General features: G+C 42.7%; 1 protein-coding gene across 1 annotated transcript in view; it reads right to left on the bottom strand.

Moving 5' to 3' along the window:
- cul9 (cullin 9) overlaps window positions 1-23,824 on the bottom strand; it is a 72,664-nt gene that overhangs the window by 26,158 nt on the left and 22,682 nt on the right. The window contains exons 12-27 of the mRNA XM_080544950.1: window positions 20,804-21,020; window positions 20,375-20,480; window positions 19,479-19,706; window positions 17,511-17,601; window positions 17,192-17,363; window positions 16,245-16,350; window positions 16,062-16,157; window positions 15,774-15,949; window positions 10,049-10,182; window positions 8,334-8,519; window positions 7,518-7,547; window positions 7,143-7,273; window positions 6,816-6,998; window positions 6,547-6,704; window positions 5,920-6,121; window positions 1,411-1,582 (exon numbers count right to left, since the gene is read on the bottom strand). Coding sequence (XP_080401076.1) covers window positions 1,411-1,582; window positions 5,920-6,121; window positions 6,547-6,704; window positions 6,816-6,998; window positions 7,143-7,273; window positions 7,518-7,547; window positions 8,334-8,519; window positions 10,049-10,182; window positions 15,774-15,949; window positions 16,062-16,157; window positions 16,245-16,350; window positions 17,192-17,363; window positions 17,511-17,601; window positions 19,479-19,706; window positions 20,375-20,480; window positions 20,804-21,020 — 2,388 coding nt within the window. The remainder of the gene's footprint in view (window positions 1-1,410; window positions 1,583-5,919; window positions 6,122-6,546; window positions 6,705-6,815; window positions 6,999-7,142; window positions 7,274-7,517; window positions 7,548-8,333; window positions 8,520-10,048; window positions 10,183-15,773; window positions 15,950-16,061; window positions 16,158-16,244; window positions 16,351-17,191; window positions 17,364-17,510; window positions 17,602-19,478; window positions 19,707-20,374; window positions 20,481-20,803; window positions 21,021-23,824) is intronic.

Raw genomic sequence — 23,824 nt, forward strand, 5'->3', positions numbered from 1 at the left:
TTTTTATTACGGCCAAGAGCCGGTTATGATCATTTTGATATGTTATGATTATGATAATTTGTTGTCGTTGTTGACGAAAATTAAATTCTTGGTGTGCTACTACATTTTTCAACATGGTAGCACAGTGCTACCTGGGGAAAAGGTAAGCGTCAAGCCCTGCTGCTGTACCCTCAGGCTATGTGCCTTTAGGCAACGACATCAGTGTTTGTTCATCCACGCTCATCCTCTTCCTGGTCCTGCTCCAATACAACAACAAATGATGTTTGGATCAGCTCCAATAATACAGGCCATGTGGGTTTTGGATTGAGTATTGTGCTAGCGCCCTAATCTCCCCATATCCTTCTAAATAGTAGCCTATTAGTGAGACACATCCAGGCCGCATAGTGATCTGCCTTTTGTTTCACGGTTTCCATGGCATTATCCCCAGCGAGGAGAGAGAGTTGCGCTTGGGGGAAAGTTCTAATTACTTGGCATAAAGTTACCTATTTGTAATTCTGAACTAAGGGGCGTCGGAGCCATTGTAAGTGGGTAGGACAAGTCCCATCCACTTTTAACGTCCAATAATATTGGACCCACCCACTATACCGTTGGGAATTAATGGCATTTTCTGAGAATTGCCAAATAAATTAAACTCCATACCACGTTTTCGCTACTCTGCCAGCAGTTTGGTGGAGGTACTACAACATCTGATGTAAAAGTGGCAAATAAAACGGTCTATTTGGAGTGCTGTCCTAGTCTTCATTCACTGAATGTAGGAATTTATGAAATGAAGAGGTAAAGAAGGAACAAGTGAAGTAAGCAAGAAAACAAAGAGATCCAGGGGACTAGTGAGAAGAAAACAATGTTGTAGTACCAAGGCAGAGAGGAACTATTGCTGTAAGCTTTTAGTGTTTATTATCTTCAAATGTTGTTGTTACTGCAGTGCCACCATTACATTATTGTGTTGGATTTGAAGTAACGGTATTTGTATTTGCATGCAAGCATAAAGATCCCCTGAATTAGTAATTGTATCACATTTCTGTACTTTTAGCTTTTTAATATTTTCAAATATGTGATCTGACTGGGGCCAACCTCTTGAGTGAAATTACAAAATGTACCTATATTTCCTCTCTTGCTATAGCCAGATAAAAGTATCAAACCACATGCACCAGAATGCAGGAAATGGCATCTACTAGACCAAAAAGTAGGTACTGTGGCCTGTAGTGGTCCAGTTATCTAGCACCGCGGTCTACAGCGCACACATAATACCCATGTCGCCGAGGGTTAGATTCCGGCCCATGCCCTGCTGACATGCCCTCTCTCCTTTCTCCTTACTTTCCTGCCTGTCTTCACTATATCCGTCCAATAAAAAAAATATTAGTGGGACTGCCCCACGCTGAAGAAGAACTAAAAAAGGTAGTAGGTACTGACTGTTTGCATAGAAGTCTGTGAACTCTGCCAGGTAGCTGATGAGCTGCTGAGGGAAGTGTCTGCTGGGGTTGTCCAGGTAGCATTGTGAGGAGACGGCCCAGCAGCGTGGAGACAGCACCAGGACCTTCACCTCACTCTCCTCCTCAGGCTCCGACAACTGATCCTCCATCATCTACAGCACAGGATGGGACACAAAAACCCTCTTGAACAACCTATTCAGTTGAATGGAAGTTATGATAGTCACTTCATCTACTCATATGGGCAGAATCATTGGAGTACTCCGATTACGAGGGATGGGAATTGAGAACCGGTTCTGCCCTGGTTCCAAATAGTCAGATCCAGCAGAATCGTAGGCCTCCAAGGTTAGTAATTCCTTTTATCGACGCCGGCATGTTTTTCTAACAGTTGCACTGGGCAATCAAAGGGTCAGAGAATTAATCTAGCACTGAAAGCATAAAACTACAGCTAGCACTGCTAGTGCACAAAGTGTGGTGAGTAGTTAACGCAGAGAGAAAAACTAAAATATTAACAGTTTTGAGCAGAAAGAGAGCAAACTATATTTCATTGTCGTTTTTTTTCTTCCTGAGTTTACCTTGGCTAATGCAGCTAATTTAATTTGACTGAAAGAGAGGAATGCTGTTTATGTTCACTAGCTGGCTATCAAACAATGCAACTCTTCAGAATCAAGGTACGTTTTCGGTTTTATTCAGGGGTTATCGAAATAAATCATATGGACCTACAGTAGAAGCAATGTGAATCCCAAATATCAATCATGTACAAATATTTTCAGTTTGTTATGAGACTATGGCAGGCCTCCACAGTCTAGGTCATTAATAAAACACTGTACACTGTTCAGAGACTCAAGAAATAATAAAACTATGTTGACACTGAAAACCTGTGTAGGCCTAGGGATGGACGGTTTTTCGGTTAAACCGAAAACCGGGGTTTATAAAAATAGAAACGGTTTTTTATCAAAACCGTCTGAAACCGTTTTTTTTTTTTTTTTTTTTGGAAGAATAAAATAGAATAAGAATAAAACTGGAACATGTCACATGTTTGTCGTGTGTGAAAATAACAATGATATAGTCTGAATCTGCCGCGCAATGAGTGAGAGGTTTGGTCAGTTGTGAAGAATAACTGAGGATTAATATCTAATTGGGATTATATTTAAGGGTAACGAATCACTCTATGGGAAAGATAGTTGCCTTCAGTTATTGGTAGATAGGAAAGGTTTTTTACAATTACTCGCTTACATTTAATAAGATCATTTTCGCTGCTCTCTGTAAAGCGCATTGGGTCACTTTTGTGAGAAATGCGCTATAGAAATAAAATGTGATTTGATTTGATATCAATCAATCAATCAAACTTTATTTATGTTCTATAGCACAAATCATGCATTGAATGTAACTCCAAGTGCAGTATTTACTAAACCACAATATAATAAAACAAGAGCTATACGGATCAAGAGTGTTTGTGCACAGCGCCACTGTGTGTGAAGGCGCTACTGAAAGTGATGACAGAACGCATGTCTAAGAAGATACGCGGTCACTTAGTGACGCAAAGGTAGTTCTGTATTTATCTCTATCTGTATTAGTACATTTATTTTGAAAGCTCTATTTTGACAGCTCTACCATGGGCACTTTTATTTTGATGGGGCATTCTTTGTTGATTGACTTACGACAGTTCAGGACGAGTCAGTCTCGCGCATGTGGTTTTTATGAAAAGCTTTAAGTATGTTCACTGCATAATTCTAAGTCTAATATTTCAGTGATTATTGAGCAGTATTCAAATATTTAAATACATTGAGCAGCAGCTGAAACTTTGTCTAAGAACCAAGATATTGAGAAAGCAGTTCATTCAATGAAGACGCTGTTCCAAGAGATGATCTTCCGTGCAGGCGTGCACCATGGATCAGCGGAGCTGGTGTGTTAAGTGTTCATGTGTTTTCATGTATGGTGTAGCTTACAAAAGTCTGCCTTTCCACTTATATTTGTGAAACTAAGTAGCCTAAATGTGTTGCGACTGTGCTTACGGTGTTTTAATGGTGTTCAACATGAGTGTATTGTAGCAGTAGGGCTCAATTATTTGAAATTGGCGCTCTTTTTAAAAAAAAAAAATGTGCACTTTTTTTTTCTTTTTTTTACTGTATTTTTCGGTTAACCGGAAAACCGCGGTTTTACTCTCTGACGGTTTTTCGGTTTCAATAATTGGAAACCGTCCATCCCTATGTAGGCCTACTTTCTTTTTTTCCCCACACAGAAAATGTATCTCAAATAAATTTAATAAAGAACTGTAGAACAATAAGCAAAATCCATAATGGCATTGGTATCAATAATAATTCAAATATTTGTATTGGCTTTACAATACATACAGTCGATGAGACCACAAATGACATCCACAAGATAGAGAAAACAAAACCAACAATGATATTAACAATAAATAAATAGATAGGCATAGCCCTACATAGCCCTACATACTATAAAAATTAAAGTTATTATACATAATTCAGGGATTGTCAATAAATTAGACTGTCTTCCTGTGTTTCAGCGTCTCAAGCAGGGAATTCTGTGTGTGGATCCCCTGGTTGAGTATTTCAGCTTTAAATATGCCATCACATTCCTGTCTGGAGGGGGCGTAGCTGATCTCCAATTAAATAAAATCAGGCAGAGCTAATGGAGATGCAAAGGCTACATCTGACTGAGCTACTGATACCCCCACCTCGCCAGGGACCACACCAAAGTTTAATCACAGGGTAAGGGCTGGTCTCCTTGTTGCAAATATACAGAAATGTCTCAAAAATAGAACATCAAAATTGCACCAAAGTTGGGCGTGACCAGAATATACGATAGAGGGTGGCTGGAGCCTGATGCATAGGGAGCATGTTGGATCTACGTCCGGATATATCCTGGCAAGCCTGCTCTTAGAGAAGCACACAACTGATAAGGTCCTGTTTGATCCTCTCCAGGTCTGGTTTAAAGTGATATTTTAATAAATCCCTCTATCTACAGGGTACTGATACGCCAAGAGTCGCAAGTTTTTTTCCCAATGGGAATGCCTCTAATGACATCTGTCGAGCCTGGTCACTAACAGGGAAGAGCAAACTCTTAGTACGGTTGATTTTATATCCTGAGAACTTACCAAAGTTCTAAATAAGTTCTACTGCTTTAGGGAATGGAGCTGCTAGGGTCAGACAGATAAAGTATGAGATTGTCTGCATTTAAGACTATTTTTGAGTCAGAATTTCTGAGTGGCTCGATGGCAAGATTAAACAAGAGAGGGCTCAGCGGACAGCCTAGCCTAGTCCCTCTACCTATGGGGAAATAATGAGAAATAATCGTATTGGTACGGACCGAGGTCTGGGGAGCAACATAATAACTTTATCCAATAATGAAAAGTAGGTCCAAAACCAAATCTTTCCAAAGCAGCGAAAAGATACTCAACTCATACTCAATCTGATCAAATGCTTTGTGGGCATCCAAGGAGAGCAGGACCTCAGTTTCAGAGAGCAGTTTCAGGAGAATAGAGAACATTGAACTGCCTGCGTAGGTTACCAGAGAGCTGTCACCCAGCAATGTAGCCTGTCTGGTCTGGGTGCATCACTGTATGCATAACTGACTCCTGTCTACCAGCGATAACCTTGGTTAAGATCTTTTAACCGCAGGAGAAGAGAGTGACAGGCCTATATGACTCCCACTTCAGAGGGTCTTGAAATCGTGCCTGAGCCCTTGTAGCGGGGAGTGTTTCACGCTCCAGTGCCTTAGCATACATCTTTCAGAAGGGGGGTTAGTTTGTCTGACACTTTTTTTTTTTTTAAATCAACCAGGACGCCATCAGGCACTGGAGCTTTAACCGCTCTTCATCTTTTTAATTGCCTGGTCAATTTCAACTGCTGAGATATTGGCATCAAGATCTGTCTTGTGGGCCTACAGTCAGCATATCAAGACTATAAAAAAACGGAGCCATCCGCGCACTTTTCAGTGGCGTAGAGGTCTTCAAAATGTCCTTAATTATTTACGCGAGACTAGACTAGATGATCGTGAGTGAAGATATTATCAAAGCGTACACGCTTGTCGATCACCCGTACGCTTTGATAATATCTTCACTCACGATCATCTAGTCTAGTCTCGCGCCTGCGCCGTCTGTTGTTCTTCCTGCACACAGGTAAAAATATCCGGGATCTAGCAGCGTCGTCGTGCTCTCGCAAACAAACCCTGCGAATGTTTTACTTGCTCCGGGCAAGTAAAACAGTGTTACTGTCGAACCCTGAATACGCAGGAGTGGTTCACAAATTGCATCTCCTAGTTTCCATAGATCCATAGACAAAAGGTGCACTTAAAAAAAAAATATAGGTTGGTTAAGCGGAGTGGTTTTAGTGGGGTAGAAAAGGTAGCTAAGGGAGTGCATTGTTGTGTAAGATCATTCTAAGAATGTGTTCTGCAGGTCCCCTGTTGTTTTCATTAAAGAAAAAGCCCACTAAGAGCCCAGAAGAACACCGGCCCCCCAGCTCACCTCCTCATCCTCGTCCTGAAGGGTTTTGTCCAGCTGCTGGAGGCGGTAGAGGTGGAACTCCTGCTGCAAGTCCTCAGACTCAATCAGGTTCTTAAGCATCTGCTGGGGGAAGCGGTTCGGGAAGCAGCTGCCAATCTCCTCAATGACGGCACTCTCTAGCCACAGCTTGCCTTTGCCCAGAAGCCGGTCACCCAAGTAGTACCTGGAGAGGAGTTGGGGTAGTGAGGAAAGGGAGGAATTGGGTTTTGAAAAAACCAAGGGAAAATGCTACTGTTAAGGGCTGTAACAAACCACCACTGTTTTGGTAAACAGCTGAGGGACGGGGCAGCAGAAATGTAACTACTCTCAAATTCATAGATGGAGCTACTGATACAAGGACTGACCATCCATGAGATTAAAATGACAGTTTTAACAATGTTTTGAAGCTATACAGTGTTGGTTTACTATTTGAGTAACACAAGATTATACTCTGGGTTCTGATGGGGTAAGAGAGTTGAACTAATCACTATTCAAGAATCAATGGCTGTATATAAAATTAGCCAGAAAATGGATGCACCAATCCCAGATTTCCCCTTTAATGCTGAATAGAGTTTGATTAATAGTACAACAGATGTCCTAGAAATGTACCTGTAGAAATGTTCGAAAGTGTTGGCCAGCTCCAGTCCAGAGAGGAAGAGCATGGGTTCTAGGAACTGCTGGAGCTGGTTGAGCGTCTCCACATTTCCAGAGTCCACACCACTCTCATGGATCATCAGGTCAATGTACTGGGAGAACCGCTCGCTCACCTGCAGATACGGGGAGGGCAGAACTTGGTCCATTCAAGGAGCAGTGATTTAGGGGATAAAGTGTAACAGGTGCAATGGAGGTCATATTGAAAGCGAATGCGGTGAACTCACGTGCATGGCAGTGAGAATGGAGAGCTGTAGAAGGGCTGCGGAGAATCCGTGTCGGAGTGCGAGCACAAATGCAGTCTGCTGACCAAACAACTCCTCCATGGCGTTCTTCAGATGGAGGTACATGTTTCTGTAACGCTCCACAAAGTCGGGCAGGTTGCACGTGGAGTCGAGGAACTTCTTCACCTGTTAAATATATATGTAGAGGAATTAGGCTAATCTAAAAACTAAACAGAAACATTTTCCAGCCTGTTTGAGATAGTATCCTAATGCTTATGGACGAGCAATGCTCAGGCATTACAGCAGAGCAGGAGTACAAGAATGACTTACCTGCCATTGTACTACACCTTGCCAACACAGTGCTACCCCAGCAATACTGCTGGTGCTCTTCACCTTGGGCTTGACGGAGTTGGAGGATGAGGAGGCGGCAGCTGCGTCTTTGTTTTTGCCTTCTTTGCCATCTGAAAGAAAATGACAATGAAATGATCTTAAAAAATGATACAGTAGGTAAAAACAACGTAAAGAGAGATGAGAAGTAACAGATCCTGATGAATTGCAATTAAAACTGGCGGGTTGCGTGTGGGGGGGGAAGCGGGAGTGGAATGTCTCAGTCTTTAGTTAAAAAAATGGAACGCCACTGAGCTGAAAAAAAATAAGTAACTTAAAACCAAAATGCAGTACATTAGCCTCTAAGCTGTTACTTACTCTTTAAATCTTTGCTTCGGTTGATACCTTCTGAAAACAAAAGAAATACCTTAAAATATAGAAGACGTGATCGGTGGTTTCTACTTAAGATAAACTTTCATTCATCCTCAAGACTTGGTTTTAATGTTACTTGAAATCCAAAACGCGGTTTTAGCGATACAAAAAAATACAAAAAAGTTGGTCAGTGTGGTCGCATATGAAAAGAATACACTCCCAACATGCAAAATCATTTAGTATTTCATCTTAAATGTATGGGGAAGACCAGCTCATATTGAATGTCAAAAAAAAAAAAAATTGATGAAAGAATTTACCATATTAAGGGTTGGAAAACAGTCAATGCTTTTCTCTTTTTTTTCTCAATGTGGTTGCCATGGCAACCAGGCATCATTTTGACTGCCCAAAACAGACACAGTGATTGCCAAAGACATAGAACTGAACTGAGACACTTCAACGTACTTCATTCTCTCGTCATGATTAATTTTTAGGACTCCTTTTTTTAGAAGAACCGCAAACTTTTGGTGCAAAATCTATTCATTTCATTGTAGTATATCAAATTAGTTTTCCCTGGTGATGAGATGTACTATTTACCAAGAAAACAGTCCAAATTATGTTGTATGAATTGAACTGAATGCACTTACAGAAGACATTTTCCTGGAAGAGGACTACCCCAAACTCTGTCCAAAATTTGATTCTGCATTTCAGCGTTATTGTCCCCACCCCTACATTTCAAAATCAAACCGCCACACGACAACATGTTTATGACAACTAAAATGGACGACACCAGAGTTAGATTTGAAGGGTTGGCAGGGAGCTCACTGGATTTGACGGGGGGCTTGAGCTCCTCTGTGTCCACCCGGCTGGTGTCCACGTGGACCAGCAGGTGGGTGAGGCGCCGGACCCGGGAGTTGAAGATGGCAGCTCGACTCTTGCAGCGCTTGGCTGACTCTGCGTTGTCCAGGTACTCACTGAGCAGCCAGGACAGCGGGCTGAGGACCGGCGTCTCTGTTGGAGACGTGGGAGGGAACAGTGCAGAAAGAACCATGTGAACACTAGAACAGCCATGGTGAGGGAACAGTGTAGAAAGAACCATGTTAACACTAGAACAGCCATGGTGGGGTCACCCTGGGAGTACAAAATAATTTATATCTTTGCACTAGGGCTGTCCCAAACGACAATTTTTCTAACGATTAATCTAGCGATTATTTTTTCGATTAGTCGGTTACTCTAACGACTAATTTAACGATTAGTCTAACGATGATTTTTTTGCTGTTCGATTAATGTATCACTTAATTTTCCCCAAAATAATGGCTGTATTGTCTCTCTCTGTTTAACAGTGTCTTTATAAAGCACTCTGGGTAATAGCTGCTGATCTTATAAAACAAAGCAGCGTGTGACATGCACATTACTCAGACGGCCGCCCCTTTAAATGATCAGCTGATGTATGGGGGCTGTCTGTGGGCCGGCAATTAAACACAGACACCTTTAATTCGGCGACCTGCTACTACTACTACTACTACTACTACTACTACTGTAACTGCCTCTGTCAAGACAGACACAGGGCACCCAGACACAGGGCCCCAGACACAGGGCAGACTCACTGCTATGTTTAGCCAACTTGAATGCCAACATGGCCATCAGGGTTTTTCCTGGCTCAAAATGAGGCGGAGGTGGTACCAGTGGTGTTTGACATCGAGGGGACCCATGAAGCAGGGCTGTCTGGGGGTCCTTAAAGATCAAACACTTAATTTCTTGCATTCTGGTGAATTGATATGCACCAATTTGTGCCCTTTCTGCATCAATTTATGGTGGAAATTTCATTATTTATGTAAAGGAAAACACAATATTCAGGCACCAGATGACCATTCAAAACATAATGTAATATAATGCAATATAAGGCTCTCAGGCATTCTGTACTTTCAAATATGTATTCTCCTTGAGCAGTCAACATACTATCAGCTATTTCGCTAGCAAAACCGAAAGCTAACTTATTTACGAAACAGCGCCCCCGCCACCACGTCGGCGCAGTGCCGCAATTGCAGTTTTTTTTTTTTTTTTGCAACGCACATTACGCAAGTCGACGTATTGACGTAGTCGATTACGTCGACTACGTCGACGCGTCGTCCCAGCCCTACTTTGCACTCAATCAAATTTCAGGACCCTCCTTTCATGACTTTTCCTAGATATGTGCGTTCTACCATCCAGTATCCTTACATTTTCAAAAACACATCAGGATAAGCTAATATGACGCTATTTTGCAGTTTTTCTGTGTAGGAGGCAGGCTAATTTACAAGCAGCCAACTAGTGGTCGTTGTGTGTAAATAGCAGCTTGAGCATTGTAAAGAGGGGGTTGACCCCCGAGGCGGCTCTTTTAGTAGGTAAAAAGGCACGGCTGTTCTAGTGTTAATCATACTATACCCATGAGTAATCTTTGATGTAAGGTTGACAGAAGGTATAGAAGGTATAGAGAGGTATAGGAGGTATAGAAGGTATAGTGCAGGAGGCGATGGTGAAGAATGATTCCCGGTCGGTACCTGAGACGGTGACGCTCTGTACGATGGGGGTGATGAGGGCCTCCCAGCAGGTCCGACCCAGAGCTTCTGCTGCCTCTGCGTCAGGCAGGAAGCGGTCAGCAAACATCTGCTCATGTCGGAGCGCGCTGTTCAATCTGCAGACCAGTAGCGTAGCCAGAAAGAAAAGTGGGTGTGCATCAGAAATACTGGGCCCACATCTAATTTTCTCAACGACACAGAGTAGGCTAGAAATAAAAACCGCGACACGATCCGATCCGTGAGTTAGGTGATCCGTTACACCCCTAATGCTCGCTGTCACTGGTCACACACAGGTCAACGGCTACTTGCACATTCATCAACTTTAAAAATGTGATTGTTAGGCAGGCTGTGCGGTGGATGTTTTTTTCTTTTTTGGAGTAAAAACATTGTCACGCTGCAAACATAGACAGCAAATCATTTCAAAACAGAGGAAATTCTAATCTGATCCACTTCATAATTCAACAGGTTTTTTTGGCCAGAAATAATAACTGGATAAAAGATGAATGCCTTTTCACTTTTTTTCAACATGGCCATTGTTCAGACATGAACTAAAAAAAAGAGTTAACGGGGTAGGAAGTACAAGCACATATTTAGCAATGCGATGAGATTCTTTAAAAGCTGTGCTAATACGTGCTTAAATGACAATCTGATTCAGGACCTAGGAGAACACCAAGTAGATGTCATGTCATTATTATCTGTCTTAAATTAGTTGGTTGGACATCCATTCACTGGCTAGCTATCGTAGAATGTTGCATTTAAGTGACTGTGAATGAAGGGAATTGCCATGCGTGGTTTGTGTACACTGTGTGGGGACAAATGGATTTGAGGCAGGGAAGCAGCACAGCCTAGTGCTACCCACATCACCTTCCTCCCTCTTCCTCACCTATGACCTCTGCCCAATGTGATTGGTTGACCTCACCTAAGGGCGGGTTTGTTATCTGTGTGTATGAAATACATGTCTCCCTATTGTCATCACGTTTTTGAGGATAGTTTGACTGTGAGGTTGCTCTGACATGCTTGTAAACTGTTCTCCTTCTGCAAAAGATCATTAAATACCTTTTCTGTACAATCTGAAGAAAACAGGCTACCTTGTTCTATTTTTCTACTTAGATATTTAAATAATTTGATTACACACGTCATCCTCAGACCCCAAGGAGTCGTTCACACAACGACACTGAGCTCCATGGTCATCTTCACATTCGCCAAGGAATACTGTGAGCTAGGGATGTCCCCATCCCATTTTTTCACTACTGATGCCGATACCTGGGCTTCAGGTATCTGCGATACCGATATCAATCCGATATTTTTATTTATTGTTTTACTCCTGAATAATAACAAATACTTCCCCAGTATATAGTCCACAACAACAGTTGGCTATTAAAGACTGCCAGCCTTTATTCAAGCAACAAAAACAGTACTCTGCAGTACTCAGTGACCAACTGGTTTAAAGTTAAAACAATTTAAACAGCGGCATTCAGCATTGTAGAAAAAAAAAGAGTTACTGTCTGATTTCTAGTTTTAGTGCCTTCATGTTTTTATTCTATTTATCTTCTCTTACAAATGGCAAATCAATTATAGCACCCTTTTTAAAAGTGTAGCCTAGTGACGCTGCTGGTGAGACCAAAAACCAGTCGCAGAATCAAAGGGGTGTCAACAATATCTGGTTTCTGTTTTTTTTTATAACAGACAACTTGAAATTTTAAAGTACCACTCGATATAATATACAACAGTTTAACGATCACTAAATACTTATAATCTGTGGGTTGGATTCACTGTTGCCAGAGGCTACCGGTAAGTGATACCTGGCTTGTAAACATTATTTCGTTTTAGAACGAAACGTTAGCCGCTAGCTGTTAGCAGCGTTTTTAGCAGTCACCATTCTTTCTTTTTTTTTCTCCAGATTTTTATCCCTTTTTCACCCAATTTGGTAGCCAATTGAACCCTACCTAGCATCCAATTATCCCCTGCCTATTGCGAAGGATCCGCCGCACGACCCCGTGGCCGGCAGTCCCAGAAGAGGCCGCCAGGCAGACTAGCTGACTGGCTCCTCGAGCCCAGCACCTGTTATTCCGGCACCCCGGGGGCGCTGTTGCGCGACGGATCCTTGTCCGGAAACACTCCTATACCGCCCTCGGGAGCGGCCGCCCAATATGCCGCTCCCCGTGTGTGCCCCAGCCATATCCGGATCTGGCGAGCTGGGATTCGAACCCAGTCCCCGGTGGGCAGCATGCACTAGTGGCCAGTGCTTAGACCGCTACACCACCGCGGGGCACCCAGTCACCATTCTTGAGCAAAACATTGATACAAACAAACATTCAAATACTCGTGTCGTCTTGAATTTTTTTCCAATTTCAATGTATGACGCATCATTTGAAAGCAGCTTACCATCTGTAGTTTCAGACTGTGTAAACAACCGAAAAAATACGTAAGCAAATGGTTTATGATTTCACCAGCTAGTATCATGACATTGTCAGACTCATTACACACAGGTAGCTACTAGCCAACTCTCATGCCCGTGACCACTGACTACTACTGTTGTCATCACATGAGTGACACGCCGGATCGCTGCCTATTTTTTTTCTGGTGGGATCTGCGATCCAGCATTCAGGACCAATATCGGGGCGATATGCGATATCAATATCGGATCGGGACTAGGGGTGGGCATCAATGATCGATGATTGATTAATTGATCGATAAGGTCTTGGTCGATCACAAAATATTTTGCTCGATAATCGTTATTTTTTTTTATTTATTTTTTTTAAATTATAATAATAATAATGGAAATTAGTTTGTCCACGTTATGTGTGAGAAATGAACTTTGCATTTGCCTTCGCATTGAATTTCGCAACGCAGTACGGCATGACGGAAGTTCCCGTACGTTAGTGTAACCTGAGCACCTGCTCCGGTCAGCGCCATGGCACAGCTCCTCGGGGAGCAATACGCAGCAGGCGCTGCTGCTGACATCCCCATCGAAACCGAAGTTTGCACCTTTCTGAGGGAGCCTTCTGCGGGCCTGAACTGCGACCCAACTGACTGGTGGAAATTAAACGAAAGAAGGTTTCCTCGGTTGGCCAAATTAGCGCGGACCTACCTCTGCATCCCCGCAACCTCGGTCCCCTCGGAGCGAGTGTTTTCTGCGGCTGGCCTAACTGTCACCAGATTGCGTTCGTCTCTCACCCCTGAACATGTTAACATGATCATCTTTTTGAACAAGAACCAGTAGGCCTGCCGCCTACAGTCTCTCGCTGGAGTTTAAATTTAAGTTAAGCTGGACGCTCTTAAGGACACTAACGTTTTCAGTCATCCTCCTATTTGTGAGTAACTGTTTTTTTACTGCTCCTATGGTGAGTTACTTATTTTCTATATTTTTATTTATAATGTAAAATGTGTTTTTAAGTTAAACAATTTAGGCTACTCACTGCCTTGTTTAAGAGGATTGTTATCTGACTGTAGTGTCTAGTTAATGTGAATGAATGAATGTGTGCATTGTGCAATTCTGCAATAGCAACACAAATAAAGTTTTCCCCAAGGAAAACATGCTTGTTATTTCTGCCCTAGTTTTTTTTTTTTTATGAAAAAAAAGCTTATTGATTACCGTATTTTCCGCACTATAAGGCGCACCGGATTATAAGGCGCACCTTCAATGAATGGCCTATTTTAGAACTGTTTTCATATACAGGGCGCACCGGATTATAAGGCGCACCGGATTATAAGGTGCATAGAATAGATACTGCAGTCAAACGTTTGACTGGGGTTGCGTTACGCCCAAGCTCCACCTACTGCATTGCGTCACCTCTCCATCGGTGTTGTGTCAACTTCCCGTTGTCCAAGCTCCACCTGAGCGTTGTCACCGTCAACGTTCTACCTGCTCCACTGTCAAAAATATATATTTTTCCACCTCAAGTATCAGCCGTTCGTCATCCATTTTTGCAACAAGCGTCAAGGACCTGCGGTGATTCACAGCTGACTCGCGTGAATAGCAATTCGCAATAGCTGCAACCACGAGATATAGAGTAGTTAGCTACAAGCATTTTCAATCTGCTATTATCTCTATTAGTGGATTAACCGCTGTGGTGATTTAACAGCTGATAAAAATACATCAAGTAGACTAGTACAAACAGAGCAAAACAACACCAGAAAACAACCAAAAGGCTATACAATTATAACCAACAACCAATATGTGACAGCTCCTGGTGAAATGTGCAACGTACTTTTTCAGTTTTTACACATGCTTAAACTACAGATTGTAAGCTTTCAAATGATGTGTCATACATTCAAATCAGAGAAAGATTGAACACGACAGGCGTATTTGAATGTTGGTTCACCTCAAACACTGAATGGGAGAAAAGTGACTCTGACCAAACCACAACAAACGCTGCTAGCGGCTAACAGCTAACAAAACACATCGCTACGAAGGTCTAAACTGTATTTTAATAACATGACAACATACTGGGAGAACATCGACATGCTAAAAACACATAACTACACATAACTAGATGAACACACAGTTCTTGCTTTTGAACACGAGCTAAAACGAAACTATGTTTACAAGTCAACCCTCCCTTACCGGTAGCCTCCGGCAAACGAGATTAATGAATCCAATACACAAATGATAAGTGTTTAGTGATCGTTAAACTGTTGTTTATTATATCGAGTGGGTACTTTAAAACTTCAAGTTGAAAGCACCAAGAATCTCACTTTGTTCCCTCGGAAACTCTGTTTAGTCTTCTTTACTTGGGGTCTTTATACACACACAAGTGGTGTGGGACTGAGTAAGCACAGTATACCGGTGTTTACTGATTACCGTAATGCTGCAAGCGGTGCGGCTTTGTAGTTTACCAGTCGTACTGAAACATTTTGACAGAGCGCCTTGAGCGCCGTGTACAACCAGTATGGATCAACAAATTAACCAATTGATCCATATATAAGGCGCTCCGGGTTATAAGGCGCACTGTCGTTTTTTTTGAAAATTAAAGGCTTTTAAGTGCGCCTTATAGTGCGGAAAATACGGTAATCGATAATTGATCGTTAATTCTTACGATTATCGCAAAAAAAAAAAAATGGTTGTTTGCCCAGCCCTAATCGGGACATCCCTACTGTGAGCGCAAGGATGCGATCATCACTGGACGCGGTGGATGTTTTTTGACGAGCATTTATTGAAAAATTAACATTTATTATCAGTAGACCATAATAGCCTAAGTTTCGAACAAAAGGTTTTAGTAAGGCTAAAACTAAAAAGTAATTTTAAAATATATATATATAAATCATTCTGCATCTGATTTTTGGGTGTGACAGATGCCTCTTTGGGTGTGTAGTCGTAAAACAAGCCCATAATGTGGGTTCTGATGGAGTGAGACAGTTGAATTAAGCTCAAGAGGCAGGCATCAATGGCATCTATTTCACAGATGAGTCAAAAATATTATGGCCACTGACCATTGACATTAACTGGCAGGTGGTCATAATGGTCTATAACTGGGTGGTCCAGTGGTCTAGCTCCATGGCCCACAGTGCACATACGCCCATGGGTTCCAATCCGGCCCATGCCTTGCTGACATACCCTCCTCCTCCTTACTTTCCTGTCTCTCTCCACTGTCTCCATCCAATAAAGATGAAAAATGTAAGGAACTACCCCACAAACAAACCAAACAAGGCCAGCTATGCATGCTGGTGTAGCAGTGTTGCATCACAGCAGAGGCAGCAGGCTTACTTGTTGAAGAGCTGCAGCAGCTGGGTCTTGTCCTCCAGAATCTCCTGGCACCAGGTGTGAGCCTTGGTGGTGTAGAACAGGTAGGTGCGGCAGCACAGCTGCTCCTTGAACACAGGCCAGAAGGTGGGCTTGGGGCCCAGCACCTCAAAGCCGTGGACCCTCGTGTCGATGCCACCCTGGAGGAAGGAGAGAGAGAGGTGTCGAGTGAGGTTAAAAAATGTCACGGCTTCACCTGAAGTTCCTTATAGCAAGCAGCGACGTCTGTGTCGTCACGGTGACGCATCTCACCTGCTGACACCTCTTGATTCTGATCTGCACGATGGACCAATAGCGGGTCATGTTCTGCAGCAGTACAAGGCGACCGGCTGACGGAGACACGTTGACCTGTAAACACACGGTATTGATTGGGTGAGAGGCGAAACCGCAAAGAAATCACAGAAGTTTCTCCTCTGAAACACTGTCTCTACTTACTGCGGTGATCTCTGTATTGATGTTAGTGGGGTCATCTCCGCCAAGGACCACAATGCGGGCAGGCATATAGCTGGAGTCTTCACTCGCCACGAGCACCGTCAACTGCCTGCAGCAAAGGGAATTGACTTCACTGCCTCAATAATATTAAGCTTAATATTATATTGATAATATATTATAATATCAATAATTAATCATTACGTATTTTTTAAGTAAATCAGCAAACAATTGGGGTAACAGCAGTTTTAAACATTAAATATGATGCATAGTCTAATAGTGCTGGATCAAGGTATTCTTTCCCCTTCTTGCTTGCTTCCGTGCTATCAATTAACAATCAGCTACAGGCTTGATTTGATTTGCATATATTTGAATTATACAGGGTTCCCACACCTTCTGAAACATCAAATTCAAGCACCTTTCAAGGACTTTCAAGACTAAATTCCGTCAAATTCAAGGACCCAACATGGCATAGTTTGAGACAGATCTAGATGAGAATTTATATAATAGGAACTATCCGCTCACAGACAATAATTAAAAAGAGAGGTTTGAATGTGTGAAGACTAGATGGTCTCTTGCCTTCTCTACTACAGCACAGCAAAACAAAAATATATGTAAAGTTAAGCCATACAGAGAGGAGGAGCTAAGTAAAACATTTTTGAATATATATATTTTTTTTTTTAATAGAGAGAGAGACAGGAATTCAAGCACTTTCAATGACCCATGTCTTTTAGCAAAAACCTTTAAGACCTTGATTTAGTTTTTCTCAAATTCACAAACTTTCAAGGACTTCAAGGACCCGTGGGAACCCTGATTATAACGGTAGGACAACGAAAGGCTGTGCTTAATCTCTACTCTATTCACATTGTGACACATCAAGAGTGAAAGAGCAGGAACATTCCAACAGCTCCCTCACACACCCTCTGTATGACCAGAGGGAGGCGTCAACGCACCTGATCACCACCGCTTTGTGCATGTAGATGTTGATAAAATGGGAGCCGGTGCAGCCGTTGGACTCCCAATAGGTTTTGGGGTTCTTGTCAGTGAGCTTGTTGGCTCGATGGTGGTTGGAGGACACCTCCACCTTCTCCCAGCACTTGTCCTCCTTGAGTTCCACACTAGACCCTGTCATAAATGGCCACATAGGCAAGAGCATTAAGTCAAGGCAGGTTTCTTACTTAGTTGACTGAACTGAGGAAAGCAACGGTTTAAAAAAAGGAATGACATGACATTTCATTATCCGGTGACACGGGCAGCTAAAAGTAAATATACCTTGGCACAGATTACGCAGAAAAACATCAAAGAAGGGGATGTTGATTGGTTGGTGGCTGCGACGATGCTCCTCTATTTGGCCCAGAACCATCTGGATTGGGTTGAAACAAACAGCAGAGGTTTGAAATGAACTGACATGTCAAGCAGCATAACACCGCATTTACATCCTACTGTAGAATTGTTTTCTATGGGTCATTAGACGAAAACGTGCCATTCCCCGGTTTTAACGTTTGATTTTCAAAGTACTTTTTAGAAAGTGTTTTTTATTTTATTTTTTTCCTGAGTGGGGCAGTCCCACTCATATTTTTCATTTTTATTGACAGATACAGTGGAGATTTAGACAGGAAGGATGGGTGAGAGAGCGAGGAGGGATGACATGCAGGATATGTCCCCGGACGGAATTGAACCGGGGACCCTGCGGTTACATGGTCAACGCTTAACCCGCTACGCCACCTAAAGCCTGGTACACACAAATATTTTCTAAATCTTAACAGATTTTTTATCTGAGAGAGACCCCATACATGAAGATAAAAAATCATGGATTGAACAGTTTTGATCGTATTGTGTGTGGTGTGCTCTCCGATATACGACCACATGCATAAAGATCTGTCCTCCGACAGTCTGGAGTCTCGTCCCCCAAGCCAGAAATCTTGCGTGATCAGGGTAGTAGTACCCTGACTAACCTGTAGAGGCAGCCATGTGCTACAGGGGAAATAAAGTGCTGAAGAACGAAAAGAAGAAGACGCGTCAGTCAGCTCGCTTCTTGATTGGCTACATTCCATTCCACGTCACAATCGGACTCGGGAGTTGTCAGTTTTGACCACACACAAGAGAACTTTTGATCGTAAATATTGAACATAATATTTACGATTGTCAGCCCCAACCATTTTCCAAGCAGATTGTCGGGAGAAATTCTTGACTCTTAACACACCTCACACCACAGGATAATCTTGTAGGATAATCTTTAGAGCCATCTGATAATCGGGCGTTTGCGGTCCTTGGTCGGAAGGGGGGAAATCGGGCCAAAATCGGCCAGATTATCTTTATGTGTGTACCAGGCTTAAGCGCCCCAGAAAGTGTTTTTATTTGATATTGGATACATATCTAGGGGTGGAAGTAGTGTAACTAATGTGATCAGTCACTAATAAGGAGAACGGTGGAGAATGTACTGTATTGTGGTTTATTTCCACATATGCAATGGATGTTCAATCCATTGTCCCTCCCCCTCCCATTGTGTTAGGGTTAGGATTATGAGCTTCAGTGCTGTTTGAAACTTCATAGTGATAAACAAGTCTGTCCTGTTTATTTGTCTGTGATTTGTCCAGACATTACATCATTCCAAGAAAATGCATTAAAAGAAGAGGACTCGTCTTTCCACCATCAACTTCATAAAAGGCAGATCATTTCATTTCCTGGAAGAAAAAAAATCTACTTTCGGAACAGTCCATTATCTCTGAAGGGGTGTGGGGGGGGATTAAAAGTAACAGGGTTGACGACAACCTGGAGACCTGATTATTTTTTTATTTTTTTTTCAACATTTGACACATACTAAGAATAAAACCCATTTATGAGTAATGAAATGACATTTGAGGCTTTATATAACGTTATGTTTTTATGTGACCGTTTGACTTTAATTGATTTTTTTACTTAATAGCCAGTAATAGTAGAAACATCATACTGAGAGAGGGAGATGCTTCGCACAGAAAAGTGTTAAAAAATATATAACAATATAACATTTCATTTAAAAAAAACTAAATTGTTATGAGAAATATATATGAACTAAATCCTAAAATATATTCATGTTTATTTTTTGTGTATTCAGATTGAGAGAGCAGTTTTGTTCGACGGACACGACATGGCACGTTTTCGAATAACAACCCATACACAGTTAGTAAGGCCGATGAACGCAAAAACTTTACAAGACAACTTAATGCGCAAAGAAGAGAGGGAGTAGTATTGGTACTCAACCTGTATGCATCCAGCGAGCACACTGGTGGTCATCTTCTTGTAGAGGCTTGCATACTTCTCACAGTCGTTGATCAGGTCCCTCAGCTCAGTGACCATCAGCAGGTTGGTGCTGTGCTTGTCCAGCGCCTTAACCAGGATGTCTTTAGTGCCCAGACGACACATGACAACGGCATAGTCTTTATTCAGAGACGCCAGGCGATACAGGAAGCGGATGAAGAGCTGCACAACCTAGACAGACGGTACAAGGCTGTTTCAATCACCTGGTCGTGAGCTGAATAATTCCACATTCTAGGCTTTAGATCAGGGGTCCCCAAACTTTTTACTGTGAGGGCCACATCATTTTTCCTTTCTGTGATGGGGGGCCTGGGTTGGTCTCTAACATAAAATAATATGGAACGGAGTGGAATGGAGGCGGTTGCGCAAAGCAATTGTGCGCAGGAGAGCACTGGTGGATGCAAACAAAGTCTAAACAGTTGAATTTTGATGGAATTTATACCTATAGTGATATGTCAATGAAATATAATCAGTTTTACAGTCTGATACTTGAGGGAGGACCCTCATCATACACGGGGGGACCCATGAAGCAGGGCTGTCTGGGGGTCCTTAAACGAGCATCAAACACTTAATTTCTTGCATTCTGGTGAATTTAGATGCAATTTGTGCCCTTTCTGCATCAATTTATGGTGGAAATGTATTTCCAATTATTTGCGAAACAGCGCCCCCGCCACCACGTCGGTGAAATGCCGCAATTGCAGTTAGAAATTACACGTTGTTCAAAGGGCCGGTCCAAGTGTGGGGGTGGGCCGTGTTCGGCCCGCGGGCCGTAGTTTGGGGACCCCTGCTTTAGATACACACGACTGTAGTTTGGTTTATCATCATCATGGGTCGTTTCCTACCTCACGGTCGTTGATGGAGGCCGTCATAGAGGACACGCACGGTTCGATGCTCTCGTGCCACGGGAGAAGATCCTCCTGGAAATTGTCCAAGAACTTATTCAATATCCTATTGAAGGGGAAACAAAAACATTCCACTGATGATGGTGATCATCTGACATACAACCATGCCCAGAGGGAATGAAAAGGAAGAAGAAGAAACTCATTCAGAACATTATTGGCTGGTTTAAAACGTAAGGCAAGGTACAAACATGCCAACAACACCACGCAACAGTCTGCCTGGTCTGGCAGCCCCGTCCCTGCACCACCCCCCAGGACCACCCCTGCACCCCCCCCAGGAACCCCTCGGACCACCCCCCGGGTCCACCGCACAGGACCACCCCCCCAAGACGACCCAGGACCAACCAGGACCACCCCGGACCCCCCCTGTACCTGAGGATTGAGAGCTGCACGGCGCGGTCAGCTCTGTGCTGGTCCATGAGGTGCACCAGGTTGCGCACCAGGTTGCGCTCGTCCTCCAGCTGGGGGGCATTGTCACACAGCAGCTGCTCCAGGGTCAGGATCACCTCCTTGGTGGCCGTCATCTCCTTCAGACTCACCACCAGCATCTTCAGTTCCGTGTCCTTGAAGTCCAGCTCCTCCTTAGACTCTGAAAGGAAATCAGTTGGATTAATAAAAACAAATTACAGGGTTCCCACACCTTCTGAAACATCAAATTCAAGCACTTTTCAAGGACTTTCAAGACTCAATTCCCTCAAATTCAAGGACCCAACACGGCATAGTTTGAGACAGATCTAGATGAGAATTGATATAATAGGAACTATCTGCTCTAAAAAGAGAGGCTTTTGAATGTCGAGGCTTGAACACTAGATGGTCTCTTGCCTTCTCTACCACAGCACAGCAAAACAATATATTGTGAAATATGTGTAAAGTTACTGTGTTAAGTTAAGCAATACAGAGACTTAGAGTATAATTACATATTATTACCGTATTTTCCGCCCTATAAGGCGCACTTAAAAGTTCCAAAAAAAAAAAAAAAACGACAGTGCGCCTTATAACCCGGTGCGCCTTATATATGGATCGAAATGTAAAAATTACATGACCAATATTTTTTTTTTAATAATAATACAATGTTTCAGTACGACTGGTAAACTGCAAAGCCGCACCGCTTGCAGCATTACGGTAATCTGTAAACACCGGTGCTTACTCACAGTGAAGAAGACGACAAAATGGCTCCTGTCAAGAGACACGCGTACGACGCAGAGTTTAAGCTCAAGGCTGTCAGTCACGCAGTAGAAAATGGTAATAGAGCAGCAGCGAGGGAATTCAATATTAATGAATCAATGGTAAGGAAGTGGAGGAAGCAAGAAGATGACCTGCGCCAAGTAAAGAAAACTAAGCAAAGTTTCCGAGGGAGCAAAGCGAGATGGCCACAGTTAGAGGACCAACTCGAACAGTGGGTTCTTGAACAGAGAGCAGCAAGTAGAAGCGTCTCTACAGTCACAGTTCGAATGAAGGCAACAGCGCTAGCACGAGACATGAACATCGAGGATTTTCGAGGGGGTCCTTCTTGGTGCTTTCGATTTATGAAAAGACGTAAACTGTCCATCCGCGCAAGAACTAGCGTCTCGCAGCAACTGCCAGACGATTATAAAGAAAAGCTGGTCACTTTCCGCGCATACTGCGAAAAGAAGATAACTGAAAAGAAGATCCTGCCAGAGCATATCACCAACATGGACGAGGTTGATATTGTTTTGTTTGCATTGCATTTAGAAATGCTATTACTGTAACGCCAAATCAAATTCCTATATGTGTATGCTTAATGTGTATGCATAAATGGCAATAAACGTTATCTCATCTCATCTCATCTCTCATCAGGTTCCACTCACCTTTGATATTCCTGTGAACCGCACTGTGGAGAAAACGGGAACCAGTACGGTGTCCATACGCACCACAGGGAATGAGAAGTCATCCTTTACTGTAGTTCTCGCCTGCCAGGCTAGTGGCCAGAAACTTCCACCCATGGTTATTTTCAAGAGGAAGACCTTGCCAAAAGAAAACTTTCCAGCCGGCGTCGTCATCAAAGTTAACCCGAAGGGATGGATGGATGAGGAAATGATGCGCGGGTGGCTGAGAGAAATTTACGTCAAGAGACCGGGTGGCTTTTTCCACACAGCTCCGTCTCTATTGATCTACGACTCCATGCGGGCCCATATCACCGATGCTGTCAAAAAACAAGTGAAGCAAACTAATTCGGAGCTTGCCGTCATTCCGGGTGGATTAACTAAAGAACTCCAGCCGCTAGATATTGGTGTAAACAGGGCGTTCAAATCTAGACTGCGAGCTGCGTGGGAGCAGTGGATGACAGAAGGTAACGATGAATTAAGAATCAGTATATGTAATATGTATTTTCATGTACCTACTTCTGCAAATCTTCTAATAAAGTTTTCAATCAATCCAAAAAGGCGAACACACGTTCACCAAGACGGGGAGACAGCGCCGGGCGACTTATGCCACTATCTGCCAATGGATCGTGGATGCCTGGGCTGATATATCAGTCTCAACTGTGGTCCGAGCTTTCACGAAGGCAGGAATAACTGCCACTGAACTGCCAGGCAACAGGTATAGTGTACATAGCCTTTATTTATGTAAACCAGCTCCTTTCCCTTCTTGTTTTTTTTTCTTTCCTAGCACCAGGGGAGCCCCGCCTCCCAAATTTCGTTGTTTGGTACCTGTACTATAGCAATGACAATAAAGACCATTCATTCATTCATTCATTCATTCATTCAACAGCAGCGACACTGACTCAGATAATGACGAGAGGGAGCAGGGCATATTGGATCCCGTACTCGCCCAACTGTTCAATTCGGACACTGAAGAAGAAGAATTCAAGGGATTCGTGGAAGACGAATGAACTGAAAAAGTGAGCTTTACGTGTTATACATAACTGAACAATGTTGAGTTATGCACTAACGTTTGATTTAGTGGTATCAGACTGTTTCTTTCACTACGTGTTTACTGACATAAAGTTTGAATGTTTGACTGAATTGAATTAATGAACATCTCATCCCTCTGTCTCCATGTCATTGTAGAACACCCATGCCTTTGGAAGAAACGTTCCCCTCCACGTTTGGGAGAAGAGTGAACTTGTTATTGTTAATATTGTTAATATGTTATTGTTAATATTGTTATGTACATATGTGTAGCGAGAGGTGACGCATTTACAATAAATAGCTTTTTATTATTTTGCGCCCTGGTCATGGAATAACCTCCAGAACACACTACAGTTTATTAACCTCGTCTCCCTGTGAGAGTTCAAAGCTCTGATTGGAAATTGTGTGACAGAAATGTGCAATTGCTACTCTTAAAATGTTTTCATGTTTTAATATGTAGTCTGCTCTTATCTCTTGTCTGTTATTTAGTATGTTTTGTTTTATTATTATTGTTTTATTG

This window comes from Nansenia antarctica, assembly GCF_963989245.1.
Source record: "Nansenia antarctica genome assembly, chromosome: 1".
Taxonomy (NCBI): Eukaryota; Metazoa; Chordata; class Actinopteri; order Argentiniformes; family Microstomatidae; genus Nansenia; species Nansenia antarctica.